Source organism: Haemaphysalis longicornis, unplaced genomic scaffold (assembly GCF_048455015.1).
Source record: "Haemaphysalis longicornis isolate Haplotype H1 unplaced genomic scaffold, Haemaphysalis longicornis Haplotype H1 scaffold_12, whole genome shotgun sequence".
NCBI lineage: Eukaryota > Metazoa > Arthropoda > Arachnida > Ixodida > Ixodidae > Haemaphysalis > Haemaphysalis longicornis.
Window position 1 is genome coordinate 78445618 of NW_027526225.1, and position 18480 is coordinate 78464097.

Here is an 18480-nt window from a genome sequence, read left to right on the forward strand (position 1 = left end):
CCATCACGACGGTTTCAGTCCACGATTGCAGCCGATTTGCCTGTTCTTCACTGCCGCAGCGACCTTTGCTGTATTTTTGTAGCTATAACGACGAAGAAAAAGCAAATCAAAGAAGCAGAACGAACGAACGAAACGCGCACATTTAAACTAGGCGTCCGCATGAGCAACGTGTACTCTATCACGTGTTCTGTGTCGAGCTGGTGGCGTTATTCTTTCCCCCACAGTCACAGCCGGGTGAGAAGAGAGAGAGAGAATGCAGTTTAATGATGCTGACGAGGTCTGCCCAGCAGATAGCCTAACATGTTACGTCAGGTGAATAATGACACAAATGAAAAAAAAAAAAGTTCCTGCGTTTTTGCAGCCGCCCCTTTCCATAGGGGCGATTTCCCGTGCAAGCCGGGTGGCTGAACCCCCACAGCCACTCAGTGAGGAAGCCAGCCGCAGAGTCTATGAGGGTGACGAGGGCTCCAGCTTCTGGCGAGGAAAACGAGGCCAGGAATGTACGCATTGCCTTTGTCATAAAGAGAATTAAGGAGCTAAGTTTGTCCAAGCCTTGTTGATTGGAGGTTTCTGACTGACCTCCTCTAACGCATGCACGATGTGGAGATTTTGCAAGACCAGAATTTGGAGTCTCTCTGGGAGTGGGAACAGCAGTTTGTTTTGCTGTAGGCGAGGTTAGAGCTGCAGGTGGGGATGCAACCGAGGGCACAACTGGTGATGTATGCACAGTTATATCTGGCGGGGCAGCTATACTAGCGGCTTTGAGAGGAGGCTGGCTGGGGTGGTGTTGGTTCCATGGGGAGTTTCACCGGCTGCCCGCACTCGCGTAGAGGTAAAGGTGGGAAACCCTTGTCGACATCGACTGGGGTGTACCCATCAGGAGTTTTGATATTCCTCTTCGGCGTATCCTTTGTAGTCGTGCCGCAGTGCTGTTGCACAATCGCCTTGGCTGACTTATAATCAGTTTTCTTAGTCAACTTGACGCGACTTGACGCGTGTCATTCTCCTTACGGCATACTGGGCAGTTAAGGGATGTCGACTCGTGCTGCTTAGTGCAGTTGGCACAGCGAGGATCCTTAACACCGCAAGCAGAACGATCATGGTTACCTGCATATCTGGCGCAGCGCAAGGAAAATGTACATGCCGCAGCCACGTGGCCGAAACGTTGACATTTCGTGCACTGTCTTGGAGTTTCATTGTATTCGAAAACACGGTGCCATGTGTAGCCTATAATGACGTGTTCCGGCGTAGTTTCAGTAGTGAACACAATCAGCACGCTTTGTGATTTTTGTCCTGATCTTCGGATCGAACGTATAGCCACCCTCTCACGCAAAGCATCAGCGATTTCCGAGTCTGACAGGTTCGTGACCACACCTCTAATTAGATCCATCCCGCAATTTCTGAGGTGGGGCTCATATGCGTGCACTTGGATCTTTGCAATGCTAGTAATTTTTAGCAGGCGCTCCGTGAAACCCCTTATTTCGCGTATGAACGGCTAGTAGGTTCAATCTGTAATTTGGTCGTGCTGGGAGCCACGGACTCCAATGCGTTTTTCACGGCAAGGGGATTGAAACGGGTGATGTGTTTTAAAGGGTCTGTTGGTTTTATAATAGCAACGAGACCACATTTTGGAGGATATGGAGCAAACTTTCTGTCGGCGACGTGCTGACATTGTGAAGAATTACGGGGGCGCTTTTGCGGGAGGGGGCAAAATTTGTCTGATTCCCCAGAGTCCGAGATGGTTTCACCCTCTACTGGTGGGAACACGGTGCATGCTTCTTCTTGTAGCTGTGGCTTTGCATCAGGTGACGTGTGATTCGAAGATACAGAGGCCATAACTGAGCTTAATTGATAAGGAGGTAATGGTGGCCCACATGTTTCGGAAATTCGGCTCGTAGGAGCGGAGGCATCCGGTTGCACTGGAAGACCATGTAGAAGGGAAGCGGCAGCCATTATAGGCTGGGGATCATGTCCTGCTGCTGATATGTGACTGTGAGGCCGGCTACGCAGCGCAAATACTGGCCGCACGCCTGCCACGGGTTGCATATGCGATGCTCACAGTACCGTCACAGCAGGATTACATTTTGAAAAATGGCTTCGAGTCAAAAATATGCGAGCCACCCAGCCGAGTGAGTAATCCGTTTGACTCTCGGATATTAACTCCGATGTACCGGAAACTATTGAGCACAGCTTCATAAATTGTAAGGATGCCATACTATTTTGGGATGTCCTCAAAGAACTCTTGAGAAGGACTTTGAATTGACTCCGCATGGTATACGGTACCTCGCATCACCTACAGACGGTGATGTGCCATATGATTGTTTTCTTGATCGCTCTGCGTGTTTATGGAAAAGGCGAATGCTGAATAGCCACGCTGAGCCTATGGTTTCTTCCCGAGCAAACTTCTGCCCCATGACCATTAATCTTGAAGACGACTATGACCAAAATGATTCTCGCCCTATTGGTATGTCCTCCATATTAGTTGTTAGATGTTGCCCCCGTTTTACCTAAGTGTACAGCCACTATCAAAAGTTTACGAACCAGGGAAATGGCCATTTTAGGTTATTTATCTTCCTATAGCAGCCCGATGAACTGTGGAATGCACGCGAGATGTCGTACAAGTACTGAACTAATGAAAACTACCACACATAGTACTCCGGGCTGCCATGCGGCAGAATAACTGAAAATTGCTGCTTTCGTGGTCCATAAACTTCTGCTATTGGGTGTACATAATTGTTCATTGTGTTTAGTTTTGTTTTTCAGCTTGTAATCGACTCATTTGTATGTGCAAGTAATCAACTCATTTGTATGTGTACATAGTTGTAAATATGTGTTGTAAATATCGTTTCCTACATTGACATGTAGTGCAATAAATACAATTCGGAAAAAAAACGGTCGTAGCCTAGTGGGTAGACGACTGACTCTAACTCTGTTGATCTACCAGACACTAGTTCGAATCTTTCAGGTGCCAGTGATTTCTTTTCCGTATACTGAGTTGTATAAAAAATGGCGGAATCAACGAATTGCTCAACAGCTTCGCTGCTAATAAAATTTAGGCTGTAGGGGACGAAATTTACACAGCTTTCGGCTTCTTTGGTTGATTTCTGTTTTAAAAAGAAAGCTTTTTTACGCTACATAATTCGAGATCATTCATCGCGTCGCCAGTGGTCTTGCGCCGCTGGAGGGCTTGAGCTGCGCCTTTCTTTCTTATCGCTTCGCTCTGATAATCGGTCTGCACCGGCTCGGCTGTCTGTGCGAGCATTCCAACGCAAGCGAACCACGCGTCTAGGAAAGGGTTTACGGCTCCTTTACTACAGGCTTGGTCCCTCAGCCTCCCCATCGATGGCGCGGCGGCTCGGCTGCCTGTGCATGATCTTCAGTGCAGCCGAATGATGAAGCCAATCCATCAGCTAGACGGCAGGCTTTCAAATCTCAAGCTAAAACAAACTTTCACGAAACACCGTGCGCATAGCCTATGATTTCGCTCGTGATATCTAGGTCTGGAAGTGTTAAACCTGTCATTTTTAAGTGCAGTGGACTTTAGGGGCTCGTCTTGGCGTCGTAGCTCGCTCGATGGACCCAAGTAGCATAGAGTTTCTTAGTAAGTATACTAGAGAGGAAACTGCGCCTCGTAAGCCATGTCGTCATGGGGGTTCATGGGAATACATCCTTTTTGACTTGGGCTTGGCATGACAACTGGATTCTTAAGCGGTTTTTGGGATTTGCTTTCTTCACTATGCATTCACACGTTTACGAGCTACAAGGAAGCCGAAATACCGAAATCCTCCCGTTTCTGTGGTAGCCGTGTTCAGTGAAACAGCAGGCAATGCGTGATCGCACCTGACGTTGCTCATGCCGCAGTCGAAGGACGTATGACTGACCGGGTAATATATGCCGCCGCGAAATTAGTAGCCGACGAAAAGAAGAAACAAAACGTACTTCGACGAAGACAAGATACGGCAGATACGGGCGCTTGTATGCGTCCTATCTTGTCATCGTCCACGACTGTTTAACGCCACGTTTTCATTTTTCTTGCTAAACTAGCTGGCGGTCGCGGTGCACCGGTTCACCACGAGGGCAACGTTTTCATAGGCACGCTCAAAAAACTTTCGAAACTCTTCAAACAACTTATTTTTCGAAATAATGGTAACACTAATAAAATTAGTCTCTAAAGAGTTACCCCCCTAATAATAACATTGTTCGTAACTAGTTGGCCTACGGAATAGCAGGCACAACGGCTCCGGCAAAAATACGCTTTAATTCTTTTTTTCTTAGTTTTAAAACAGCCTGTTTTTATTTTCCACTTCCATAATTGAACACTATTCTTCGCGTTTTTGTGGCACTTTGTTTAAATGTGCGGGCACTAAAACGTTTCAGTCCAAGCCAATGATGAAACTAAGGCGAGCGCGATGTATAATGGCGGTCCATGACGACACAGACGACCTTGATGTGAGCCGCATAGACGCTAGCGCCAGATTCCTCTCTAGTGTATACTGTAAGAAACTCTATGCCAAGTAGAGCCACACGGCGTTCCCTCGTAGCAGCTGTTGTCGCGGCGTCCCACACAGGCTTCGAAAGCCGTGCGGTTTACATGGGTATAAGCGTTCGAAACTCGTGAACCGCTGGCGCTTGTCATTCATCTCCCCGTTGTTTAGCGCAAAAAAAAAAAAAAACTGCAGGTACATTTGAGGCAAAATACGTAACAAACCTGCAGCGCCCGCGTTCATTTAGTTAGGAAGACTCGTTGGGTTAGTTTTTACGATAGTAAGCGAAAAAAAATGGCGGTTCAACGCCGGCACGTGCTAGGGGAAAAGCAATCACAAAAAGAACGGAACTCCCGCTGGCGCAGTTTCAGGCAGGGGGGCGCGCGAGTGCTGCGAAGGCGGGAAATTTGAATTGCATTTGGTGGTAGCAGTGAGCGGATAACGGCGCTACACCCTATTATGGCGAATCCCTGCTCCGTGCTACCGACAGCTTTCACATTGAGTGAAACGGCTTTAATTTTTTTAAGCGCATTGCATAATGGTTGATCATTGTGGAAAGTGCGGACATAGTGCGGACATGCTTAGTCTCGATGCCCTCAAGATGCAAAAAAAATAATCATGAATAGTGTCTGATGGCATGTATTAATGACCAGTTGCCGAAATGAATGATATAGGTTGTAAAGTGTTATAGGTAGGTGGCTGCGGATGATTTGTTATGACAGGCACATTCAATCACCTTGTTCCGCCCGATATCTACATTTCAGGATTCGATAAAGCCGCACCACCCTCTATGGTTACACTGGTCTGATAATTTGAACGAAACATCACGCATATTCCCTTCCACATCTCATGATTGCTATTTCTTTTGGTTCACTTCAACACTTCTTAAACGTGAGCGAAATTGCCCGTAGCAGGCAACGATGCCACAAAGCATTGCCGCACGTAACATTCCGGCTACAGTTCCAGGACCTCCGAATAACCTGCGGTCAACACAGGAAGCTACAGACAGCCTGAAAATTGAGTGGGATGCACCGACGGTAAAGAATGGAGGACTGACGATCTACAGGGTAATGAATTGATTTTTTTATTCGGCAAAATTCCGTGTAGTGCAGGAACTAAAGTGTGCTTCAATATCAGAAATTCATGACATATACCTTGGCAACGCCAATATTCAGGGTAACTAAAATTGCTTGCTTCAGCAGGCACACTACGAGAATTTTGAAATATTTTCGCAAAAAAGATTTCTATGATGTTTTACTCAATTATTTACCAAACCTACGTAGCCTTCAATGGGGACAAGAACCTGGTAGATTGGATAACTTACATTTTCTACATTCTATGCGAAGAATGCCCCTAGCTAAAATTGTGGAACAACCGATATCAAATACAACTGAGACAATGGCTGAATAGAAGACGCCTAAATGGTAAACTTGAAACGCAATGTTCCCACCCGAGAAAAATATGTCTTCTTTGCTCGCGGAGAAGAGTTTTTTCCATAAGTGCGGAAAGTTTTACTCAACACAGTTAAATACCATGAAGAGCCCTTCGATCCCATGCAAATTAGTTATCGCTCGCCTAAGGGTCCTAGCCCTTGAACAAATAACGAATACATTTTCGATCTATGTTCCCTGCAGGTGAATTCAACTTTAGAACATACCTTCAATGACTTGAAGCCCGATTTCTGGGCTTCAAAATCGGCGGTTGTGAACGCCTCCGAAGCTACTTTATTTCACCTCAGAGATTTGCCTCCAGGATCTACTTACCACGTGTGTGTACAGGCCAGCACGAGCGCAGGCTTTGGAAAAGCCGTGTGCGGCAACTTTAGCACAAAAGCGTCACGTGAGTGCTTTTTTCTTTCGTTTTTTATGCTTCTGTCAGCTAGCTGCGCGATTTGGGTAAGGAGCCTCGCGATAGTCGGATGGAATCAATCAAGAAGCAAGGGGGACACTTCATACGACCTGTGAACATTTGTTAGCGTTTCTTCGTAGTTAAACTTTCTTACTCACATTCGGGAGGTTTGAAAGTGTTTGATAAAATTTTCTTGGCTAATTCATTGGGCAGAAATTTTTAGTGGAACGCGTGTTAACTATTGCTTTATTGCGGAGCAAAATATTTCGCCAACTTTGATTTGTAAACTTGGAATGTGTGTAAAACTTCGCTTGACAAGGGAGGGTGCCCGGTGTTTCCTCCTCTTCTCACGCCGTTTTATTTTCACAACAAAACGTATACCCAATCCTGGACTTGTGTTCATGCAAAGACAGTTTCTGGCCATCATGGAAGTTAGTTTTTTTTTGTTCAGGGGCAATCTATAGTAGTTAAAGTGGCTGCTATATGGTCAAAAAGTCGTCAGGAAGGTTTGTCATGTGCGCTGTCACTATCAAACTTTCAAAGTGGGACAAGTAACTTTATAAACCAGTGGAGTATATATTAAAAAATCTTTCTAGGAAAAAGAAGCGTAGTTTTCCAAAGTCTCAATGCCACGAATTAAGTCCTCTGAAATTTTGCTTGAGGCAGTTATCGCTCAATGCCCGCTACTATCTTTGCCTCTTCCGTTCCCTTCCGGAAGAAGTCCATTTTTCGAAAAATGGGGCTGGGGCGCCACATAGCACTTGCTGTGCAATAACGCCTCAATTTCAGTTCCAGACGCTCCTGGTAACTTCACTTCAGAGAAAGAAACCACAGACAGCCTGAAAATTCACTGGGATGCACCGGTAGAAAAGAACGGAGCACTGATGACCTACCAGGTAACTGGATTGTTTTTTAACGTGGAACAAACAAGTGTGACGTTTCTGGAAATGTATTTGACTCATGAGTCCCCTTCGGGTTCACCTCCAACCCATCCCAAATTTCTCCAGTACAGTTTAAGCGGCCCCAAGTGAAGCGGGTAGCAATACTTTGTATCCCAACAGTATCTGCTCGCGTAATATTATCATTCATGTTGCTCCCACCGTAGACGACGTGGATGCCGCATGGCACCTTCTTTGCTGCTGTGGGCCTAACATGTACATAAGGCATGTTGCATCATCAGAGAAAGCAGTATGATACCATACGCTTTGAAGAAAGGGCACAACTTTGACTAATGGGACTCCCGCTCCGGTTTCGAGATTTCAGGAATTGCAGGGCCTTTTTTAGCCACGTCGGAAAAATATTTGAAAGTTTCAGGACACTAAGTGGCCGCTTCGTAAAGCGAAGCCTTATAACTTATGCGTATGAAGCTTCGACGCTTGTCTTGTAGCAGCATAATGAGGGAGGGAGAAACCTTCTGCGTTTTATTTAACATGCGATGTATCGCCATCTTGAGACAAATCACGGTCTTGCAGATAGACTGTGGTCGCAACATCTTTTGGAAAGGTGTGCGCTAAAGTGGAATGCTAGAGCGTGGTTAGAGATTGTGAGCAATGATGAGTACTGCTTTTTTCTTTTTCCACACTACAGGTGAATTGGACTCTCGAGCACACATTCGATGACCTACCGCAGGAAATGCGCGCTATGAAGTCGACCACAGTGAATGCATCCGAAGCAACTTCGTTTCAATTGAGAGACTTGTCTCCAGGTTCGACTTATAGGGTTTGTGTACGGGCCAGCACCAGTGCTGGTTTTGGGGAAGCGGTTTGCGGCAACGTCTTCACGAAAACTTCAAGTGAGTGTTAAATTTCTTCTCAAGTCCTCTAGACAACGCATTTCGTGTAGGCAACTTCACTGAGATCCGGGGTTTAAAAAAACACGTACGAAGGAGGGAAGCTGGTGTGAACTGTGAACCTCCCTTTCGTATGATTGTAATTAAAAATCGTTTTGCGCTGCATTGAAGAGTTTGTGGACGCCGCTCGTATAGGCATTGTTCGAAAATAAGCAAGACTTTTATAGGAAACGACCGTAAGGGCAGTCGGAAACAGTGATTGGTTTTTCTATGCACAACTTACTTTAGGCCGAAAGCTATTAATTACAGGTCGTGCAGGACTTATTGAGCGTATTAACGTTTCGTCATATGTTTTTAATATATATACAAACAGGATGGCAGGACAATGACAAACTCCCCTCTTTTATTGAGGAGAAGTGATCATGTGTGCAAAGATGGACTGTGATTGAACTCTAACTTTGTTGTGGGCCTCTCTAAGACGCGCAAACCAGTCTGAGGTGTAAAATCAGTCAGCATGGGTGCCTCATATCTCTTTATTTGTTTAGAATGTTGACTTCGTGTAACGTACCTCTGTCGTCCTGAATTCGCATTTGTAGCATTGTTGCAATACCAGTTTACTTTGAAGTTCGATTTTTCCTCCCTGTGACAAAATTGGGTAAGCGTTAGGCGCGCACGATACGAACATTGTAACAAAAAAACGCTCAGATTATTAGTGAGAGTGGACGTGATCGACGGAGAATTAAATTTTAGCGGCGTTTCATAAAGCTCAAAGCGTGTTCTCCGTCATTTTACTCTGTACAGAAATGAATGCGCGCTCTTTCACTGCATAAGCACAATAGGCGAGACAACACCAGGTTAACTTCGGGAAGCTCCTTATTTCTTTAAAACCGGCAGGCATGTACTACATGGGGCCCTGCGAATGTAGTGAGCTTTTAACAGCGGCACTGTCTGATGCTTGAGTTCCACCCATTCCTTGCACCACTCAAAACTTGGTGCGCAAAAAAGTGGAGAGGAGAAAATGCTAGGCCAAGAAGTGTGAGAGAAAGTGGCGAGGAGGCAAGGAGCCGACGAGCAGGTGTGGGGAGTGCGCGTCGCGGCGGGGAGATGTTCGGGCGGGTAGGCACGCGTTGGGAATTGGCTGCTTCTACTGGTGACGTAAGCTCTGACGTGCAGGTGTTCTCCAAGTTAAGAAGGGTGGCCTGGGCTTGGTGGCATCATTGTCCGACCTACTGATAAGACGGGCTGACCTAAAAAAAGCGAAGTTAAAGCTAGTGCAAGCTAAGCTGTTTCCCCAGTCTTCGCGCTTCAGTGGCGGATGTGGCCGGCTTTCTTTCAATTTGATTGCTGTTTTGCGAGCAGCTCTAGTCATACATAGATAGTGTCGGGTTATAGGTTTTGGTCAATTTATGCTCTGCCACATTTTGCAAAGCGTGTACATCACCGCAGTTTGTGTAACACACCCTCAATTATTGAAACGAGTGATGACGACGTTTAGGGTTAACAGCATTTGGAGCATCGCCTAGTAGTGTACGCAAGAAATATGAATTAAAAAAAAGTAAACGATTCAAAATTAACAATGACTTTCGGGTGTAGCGTGCCTACATTACACAACTTTCTGCTTGTTTAGTTGATTTCAAGTTTCCTTGTAAGGGACAGCCCACCAATATTTGTAAAGTATATGTTATGTATCCCAAGTAAAAGGGCATACCTTAAAACACCTTCAACCGAAACGGTTTTCTTGGAAGGGTTCGGGCACGTTTTAAAGACGAATTTTTCAATCTACGAGCCTTAAGCATGGTGCCAAGAAGAAAGCTGGTAACCATAAAAGTGACCTACGGAGCAACATACTTTTAAGTTTAAGTGAGATGGAAACAGGTATTTAAAAACTTGTCCCCAGCTAGAAAAATCTGGCAATGCAAACTTTCCTATCCCTTTACGCGGTTTTATAATCACACGTAGAAAAAGAAATGCAGCTTTTGCGTGCGAACAGTATAGTGTCTCGTTTAAAGCATACATGGAGCCAGATTTCAAATTTCAAAATGCTTAGAGCCAAATTAAAATTATTTTCTCCAAATTATTCACAAATGATTTGTGATTTCCCACAATATGAAACGCTGCAGCTTTCATTTTGTTACGTGATGAACTGGTTTACTTAGTAGTAATGGGTGGGATGGAACGGTAACCCGTGCATCAATGGAACGGCCACGGAGCAAGAATTCTTCCTTCATGGGAACGGCAGCGCGTTGAGGGTCAGCCGGCGGGGATGCACTTCGTCGTGTCTTGTTAATGTCTGATGATGGGTAGTACTGTGTAGTTGCTAAAATGGGCGGCGCCTTCTTCCTTTAAAAACATAGGTGGTGAAGTATGATGGGTAATTGCTGATGCTACTTGACGACATAATTCAGCAGTGTCCAACTTCTTCGTGGTTACACTGGTGAAGGATTTGAACCGCACACCCCGCCTTATTCATTCTACACCTCTTGACCGATTTTCATGTTTCACACCAACCCTTTTTAACCTGAGCGGATTTTCCAGTAGTACGTCAAGATGCCCAGGAGGCCTTGCCCTACAGTAACGTTTCGGCTTCAGTTCCAGGCGCTCCGAATAACCTGCGGTCAACAGACGAGGCTGCTCATAGCCTGAAAATTCAATGGGATGCACCGACCCTAAAAAATGGAGCTCTGACGAGCTATTGGGTAAGGTGATTGACTTTTTTTTAGCCGAAATCTTTAAATCGTCGTTTGCAGAAAACGAGGTGTGAGGTAAGAGAAAATCCTGAGGTACAGTAAATTGTAGTGCGAGGTGGGTATCGCGCCCCTACACTCGGGCACAACTTAAGAATGGCAACGATGATGATGATGATTGACGATGACTGCTATTGGCTTCCCCTTTGCAGCGGGGTGATGACGTGTCATCTCACCAAAAGGGACTAATATAACCATGTTTTACACTCTTGGATTAATACTAGCGCTGCTTAGGGCAAGCACAAAAACTTAATAGGCACAAAATACTTTTTTTTTCCTGTTACAGGTGGTAACTGTCCTAGGCAATATTCCCCTCTATGTTTTTTGCGCACCAGCATTCTAATCTTCTTTTCGTCGCCTCGACAGCCGTGAAGTTAACTTCCTCTGTGCTACCCTTAAATCCTACGGCTTCTCGAAGCCGAATATTTCCCTCATGTAAATTTGGATGAATACCCTCGCATTCTAACACTATGTGCCGCATAGTTTCTGTTTCTTTTCCGCAGACCACGCATACCCAATCTTTTTGTGAGTACTTCCCCACATGGCTGTGGGGAGATTTGCCAGGGCTTGTAAGCTGCCGCTATTTAGTTAAGTGCTGAAATGGTAAATATTGAATCAAAAAACAAATAAATATAACCAGAATTACTTCGTTGGAACTTGGGAGACGAAAGGAAATCAATCTTTCCTATCTTTGTTTTATTTCGTTCTCTTCCTCCATTCAATTCGTCGTTGACATCAGGGGACAGATCTTTCGCCGATGTTCTGATTACAGTCTGAATTCTGAATAAGCCAGCTCCGAAACGCTAAAAAAAGAAACTTCCGAAAACACACATGAAACTGTCTGAACACTCAAGTCAAAACAAACGCCCATTGGACTAATTTTGACTAATTTTGATCAGTGAAACAGCACGATCTAGCTCATTTTTGATACGAACTACAATCTGCGTACACGTTTTCAGGGCGTTATCTTAACTGTTTTTTAGCCATTCCTTTTTTAGGGGAAAGCTGCCGAGTTTTTCTTGTAACTGCAGCTTTATGCGACCTGTATCTGGCTAATTTCGAAAAAGAAACGCCTCGAATGACAAACAGGTTTTTACGTCTCTTTACTGCAGGTGACCTCAATTTTAAATCATACCTTCAATGCAGTGCAGTCTGATGTGAGGGCCTCGAAATCGGCTGCACTGAATGCCACCGAGGGGACTTCATTTTACCTGAGAGGTTTGGTTCCGGGATCTACTTACCGCGTGTGTGTTCAGGCCAGTACGAGTGCCGGATTTGGAGATGCAGCGTGCGGCAACTTCGGCACAAAAGCGTCTGGTGAGTGCTTACTTGCCCTTATGCTTCTTTTAGAATGCGCAAGCTTGACGAGGAACATCCAGAAATTTGGATGGAAAGAACACGCGTAGAAAGGACGACAGTTCATGTGCCCTGCAAGGCTTTCTGGACTTTTGGATCACTGGATCACTTGCATTCGGTAATTTTTAAAGGTTATCGTACAGGTTTGCCTCATAATGAATTTGGTGTACATAATGTCACGAGGAAGAGTCGAAGTGGACAATTACACATGCCGCCATGTTTGCCCACCTTTGAAGAAGATGACGCACATCGTGCGACGTAGCTGTGCTCGCGCCAAGATGGCTGACAACCATTAAATCATCGCTTCATCAATCATGGTTCGCCTCATCATTATTCCGCCACGTAACATTTTGGTTGAGGTGCGAGAGGTGCTGCGATCAATACCCAGCACCCACCAGTGTCACGGCGCAACAATTGAACAAGGCCAGTAGGACAGCGGATAAGAGGATGTATTTATAGAGAAACTTGTGCCTGATGCCTGGTCACACCAAGAACACGCGCTCACGAAGGGCCCGTCCTCATCTTCTTCACGGTTTAGGTGGTGATGATTGATCTTGTGATCTCTATCACGATGATGATGATGATGGAGACACGCCAGAACGGCGCACACCCGCTCTGGACGATTGGCGTGGCCAACAAAGAACGCTGCGTCGGCGCCGTCTGCTCTCTGTCGCTGATTACACACGTAACAATATGTAGTTGAATGCATGTTAAATCGTGTTTTAGAGCGGGGCAAAATATTCGCCACCATTATTTTCAATTGTATAGAAGGTAACTCTTCGGTTTACTTGTAAATGTGTCTTGTGGTTCCTGCTCTACTTGTTTCATTTACTGTCGCATTAAAGTTAACAGCTTCCAGGGGGATGACGCGCTATCTTGGACTTGAATTCTTGTAGCTCTAACCGTTATATTATTTTCGCTCAGGGGCAATCACTATTTTTTTGTGTCGGCCATTGGTTAAAGTTGAAATTCGATGATGTGACGATTCGGATTGCTCAGCCGATGATCGAAGATGAGTAGGTGGCCGGTGGTCTCGTGGTCGACGGCACGTAAAAGACGACGGCCTACTCCAGAACAGCGTTTTGCCGGGAAAACACCAACACGAGCGAAGAAAGCTTCTCCAACTGTCCGTGTTCCACTCCCACAATACGTCAGCCCAGCTGGCCTGCAATCTCTCTCTCTCTCTCTCTCTCTCTCTCTCTCTCTCTCTCTCTCTCTCTCTCTCACGCACACGCACGCACACCCGCACGCACGCACACACACACACATACACACACAAACACACACACACCCGCATACACACACACACCCGCACACAGACACACACAAACACACACCGGCACACCCACACGCACGCCGGTTCACACGCGCACGCGCACACGGACATGCGTACTGTCCCAAGCACACTCATCCACCCGCACACGCACACGCAAATGCACACGAGCACAAGCACACACATATCGAAGCAAGCTAAAACGATATCAATGCTGCTGGGCGGTTTTTATAAATTAAATGCGGTGCCGCAACTTGACGTCTTACATAGCGGTTGTCATTAGTGCTGCTCTATTCTACACTCTCAAAGTCAACATGTATAAATGAAATTCACCGCTCCACTTGAAATTTGTTTTCACGTTAAAATTATAATTTTTTTTCCCAAGAAATCGCGTTACGTATCTTTAGGTTTTACTTGATGCAGTATTTTTAAATGTTTTTGCTCTCCTCTGAATGGCTGTGGTTTTTTTATGGAAGAATATTATTTTTCCAAATATTAGATCCCACTGTGTGCACAACGTAGCACTCGCCGTGTATTAACGACTTCACTTCAGTTCCAGCCGCTCCTAGTAACTTGTGGTCTGAGGACGAAACTACGGACAGGCTGACAATTCACTGGGACGCACCGGAAGAAAAGAATGGACCGCTGGAGGCCTACCGGGTAACGATTGTTTGAAGCTGGAAAAAATTCGTCATGCCTACAAAAATCCTTCTGTTATCGGCTGATCTTAGTCGCCTTAAATATTTGTCAATTCGTTCAGTTTGATTGAAGGGACTCTGAAGGAAGTTCGAGGCATTATTTCTTACCTAAGCAGTGTTCGCCCACACCGTGATATCATTCTTGCGAGTCACGGTGGGATGGACGTGGATGCTGTATGAGCTACCTTCACTGATGCTGTGGACCATGAACGTAAATCGGTCATGTTTCATCCTGAAGTAGGATAATATTGATAAGAATAGTGTTTTCAGGGAAAGCCCTTTTATCCGCGTTCAAGGTTTGAGGCACATTTACCCAATGTAACGAAACCGGACACACAGACACACACACGCACATTTTTTTTTTCAAATTGGCAAGGGAGCAACTCCTCACAGCGGGTCACAACCCCAAATGGCAAGCGTTAACATGAGGCTAAGTTTTTAAACTAAAAACACTCGTGGATTGTCAAAAAAAAAGCTGTAGGGATAGGAAGGGGCTTTCTGTTGGCAGGCCTTTTGAACAGGGAGCATGAACTGTTTCGACTAGATATGCCGTAAACTGTTTTTCAGAGAACCAACTTCTGTTAAACGTTTTGTAACGCATGAAAGTAAAAAGTACTCAAAAACCAAAAAAAAAAAAAAAACTCTTGTTTGAGTCAAGAATTATTTACGTCATGGCAAGGGCTGAATATATTTCCCAAATGCAGGGTCGTAAATAAAGGTACATAGCAGTTAATTTGTGCAAAGAAAAACTGCGACGCATTTTAAGAAATTTCTCGTTATTAAATATGTCTTAAGCCCGTTCTACATGGTGCGTTTTTCGTCTGCGAATTCGGCAGAACGAACATTCGCACTTCGAAGTTCGCAATGCCTAGAAATGTCGTCTACATGGCCTGCGAATGCCACGATCTTCGCATTTCATAGGCACATTGTTTGCAGGCCGAATCATGTATGCCGTGAGCAAAGCTTGTTGTGATTTGAAAAAAAAAGCTCCAATCCACGCTGCGAAGGTGGTTAGAAAGGAAAGCTTTAAACGACAACCACAACAGTTGCCCATGCGACGTCACTTGAATTCACACACGTGGCTCTACAAAGAGTGAAACCAGGGATTCTCCCAGCCGTTACCTGGAATTTGCGGGGGTGGCATCCCGAACGCAGCAGCAGACGCCGCCGCTGTAGCCTGTCCGCGAGTCGTAGAAAGAAAAGAGAGGAGCGCGTATTTCGAAGGGTGAGACAGCGGAGCCTAGCCATCGTGATGTGCTAGCTCGGGGCTGCACCACCGCGCGACAGAAGCGCAGACACCGAAACAATTCGGCATGTGAGCTTAGTGATTCCCATTATACCGATTTAAACTAGTTAGTTTAGTAAGTTTTAGAATTGCGAGAAAGCTGAGAGAACTTTTATAATTGCTATTTATCAGAACCAGCCAGTTGCTACTTTCTCCTTTTATAATACCTCTTAAAACACAACCGAATTGGTTTTTACCAATATAGGAAACGAAGTCGCATTCGTGGCAAGCAGTGCGCAAAAGGTAGCGTTTCTCTAGCGGCCAGACGTCTGTATGTGGTGTGTACATTTTGTTTTCCCGCCCTGCAAGCCAGTCCTTAACGTGTGTTTGCCGTAAGACAACCTAACTCTGTCCGGTGCTGGTTATTCTAGAGATGCTGTCGAACAAGCTCATCAAGCCGTGCGAAGGCACCGTGCAGTGGACGCGAAGCTGCACCACAACAGGCCCAAAACAACGGTCGCTAAAGCAGATGACAAAGCCGTACCGCCGACGCCGCCGCCGGCGAGCAATCACTTCCGCGCGGGCAACGCTCCACTTGCGGGGATACCGATTAATAAGCATTCGATGAAAACGGCGCGCGACAGCCTGTTGTGAACGCGCGTGCGTTTGTTTCGGTCACACCGTGGTTTCGGTGAACCCGTGCTTACGCCGCGCGTATACAAGCAACAAAATCTGGTTGCTAAGCGTCCAGATGGTGATGTCGGGACGTTCACCTAGCTGTGCTCCTATTGGCCGCAGGTCCGGCCTCCCTACGTCGCACGAGCGGCCTTCGCTGGGGATGCTCGACCATTCCAAACATTCGGCACTTTGCCGCAGCAACGAAAAAGGGTCGTTTTTCGCACCAGCACTCCGCATCTGCGAATGCGTAGGGAAAATCGCACCATGTAGAACGGGCTTTAGTAGGGAAGAAAAGAAAGCAACATGTCCCTGTCAGGAGTTAGTGCTTACAGCACCGATAAAATTACACAGCACCAGTTTGTCTTGAACGACGACAAGGAAAAACTGCGCAGAAAACATTGCCGTAATGTACTAACTAGCACACATTTGTATTCTACTTGTCTTAAACTGTGAGCACAACCTGAATATGAGATTTCGTTGGTGCGACTGGAAGGGCGAGGAAAATTAGATGGTTTTAATTGGTTTGCAGTGGGAACGAAAGCGTATTTTATAATCTCATTTCGTAAAAAAACATACTAGTTAAATTATTAGCAACGAATCATGTTAAAAAACTCATTCAGTCGTGAGCCACTCATGTGGTCTGAAAACACTTATAAGACGACGTTATTAACTAGGTTTTGTGTGCTTTGATCAACCGCATAACTCTAAGGTTTACATAGCGATATTTATTTACGGAATCGATGTAGTGTACCGGAAATTTTTTTCGGTGCTTCAGAAGTTAATTAAAAAGCTAAGGACGACAAATCGCGACAAGTGACTATCCCGATTCCCCCTCTGTTCACTCTCCAGGTGGTTTCAACTCTGGTACATACCTTTAATGACCTACCACCCGAAATGTGGAGTGCGAAGACGGTTGCAGTGAATGCCTCTGGAGGCACTTCGTGGTACCTTACAGATCTGTCTCCGGGTTCTACGTACAACGTCTGCGTACAGGCCAGCAATAGCGCTGGCTTTGGAAAAGCCTTGTGTGCAAACCTAAGCTCAATCGTCTCTGGTGAGTCCATGATCTCCTGTCACTCAAATTCCTTTGTGTGGAGAATATCCTAATATCAAGCAGGAAAAAATTAAATGCTAACGGGTGTGGGGTTTTGCAGTATGAAGGAATTGCGAAGTTTTTTTTATTTTATACTTGTCTTCAGGTAAAAGGGTTTATAATATGCAAATTACTTAAAGGAGTCCAACGCCCGTGCCGCTGTGAATAGAAATACCAATTTAGTAAACAGTTTCGTATAGAGTGACTGCAGAAAAAGTACGAAAAAATGAATACCGTATTTACCCGCATAATGATCGCAATCGCGTAATGATCGCGCACTCCTAAAGTTTGTCTTCAAAATTCGATTTTTCTAATTTCCCGCGCAATGAACGGCCTTGAACTTGGCGCAGAATTATGTCGTATCGGTGCCAAGTTTAGGTGATGATGATCGGGCTTACCTCTATTTCATTCCCTTTCAATACGGACATGGTTACGGTACCGCCGCAGACTTTACGATATTCGCGATTTCGTCAAGCATGCGTTCAAAATTTATGAGGAAGAAACTCTCACTAAATGCACATGATGTACTCACAAGACAAAGAAAAAAAACGCGCTCAGCTTTCTGCGTCGGCAGCCATGTCTCTTTTGATATCCCGCACTGTGACAGCGGCAGGCAGTTACTGGTCGACCTGTTGTCACCTCGCAGCAAACTCGTGCCGGCGCATTTTGTAATTCATGAAAACACTGCGTTTTGCGTCGCTTTGCAAAGCGGCTGGCAGCGGTGTGCGAAGTTTTTGTGATGTGTTTATTTATTATTTTTATGATGTTCATGAGCATTACTGCAAAATTTTGACCCGTAACTTGCTTGCGTTTTTTGTGCTCAAAAGGTTTTCGCAAAAATTTATCCCGCGTAATGAACGGACCCCTTAAATTGGCAGCAATTTTTTTTTGAAAAATAAAGTGCGATCGTTACGCGAGTAAACACGGTAGATGTTCGATTGTGCAGTTTTAGTGGAGCTTTTCGCGAAGCATGACACCACACGGGAGTCAAGACAAATGATTCTGCATATCTTAACACGCATTAGCTTATTTTTAATGCGTAGCACTCGCCCTTTAGTGTCGTGGGGTTTGCATGGTTCGGATCAATTTTTGTTGCAAGTTTATTCGTACTGCAAAATGTTACTAGCACCATCTATGTGCCTTACCCGTGAGCAAAAATAACTACGAACCACGTGTAAGCAATGCCATTCCAGATCACTCGTCGAATAATTCTGGCATGTTAGCATTGCTTAGCGCATGGGCTGGATTGGGCAGATTCAAAGCAAAGCACAAGTAAATAACCGATTTTGTCA

General features: G+C 45.4%; 1 protein-coding gene across 5 annotated transcripts in view; it reads left to right on the plus strand.

Moving 5' to 3' along the window:
- The window catches only part of LOC144162834 (phosphatidylinositol phosphatase PTPRQ-like), a 179592-nt gene that overhangs the window by 53979 nt on the left and 107133 nt on the right, over positions 1–18480 (plus strand). For all 5 annotated transcript variants that reach the window (XM_077693513.1, XM_077693517.1, XM_077693516.1 and 2 more), the window contains 8 exons: positions 5445–5551; positions 6119–6323; positions 7122–7228; positions 7920–8124; positions 10711–10817; positions 11978–12182; positions 14048–14154; positions 16945–17149. In XM_077693513.1, coding sequence (XP_077549639.1) covers positions 5445–5551; positions 6119–6323; positions 7122–7228; positions 7920–8124; positions 10711–10817; positions 11978–12182; positions 14048–14154; positions 16945–17149 — 1248 coding nt within the window. The remainder of the gene's footprint in view (positions 1–5444; positions 5552–6118; positions 6324–7121; positions 7229–7919; positions 8125–10710; positions 10818–11977; positions 12183–14047; positions 14155–16944; positions 17150–18480) is intronic.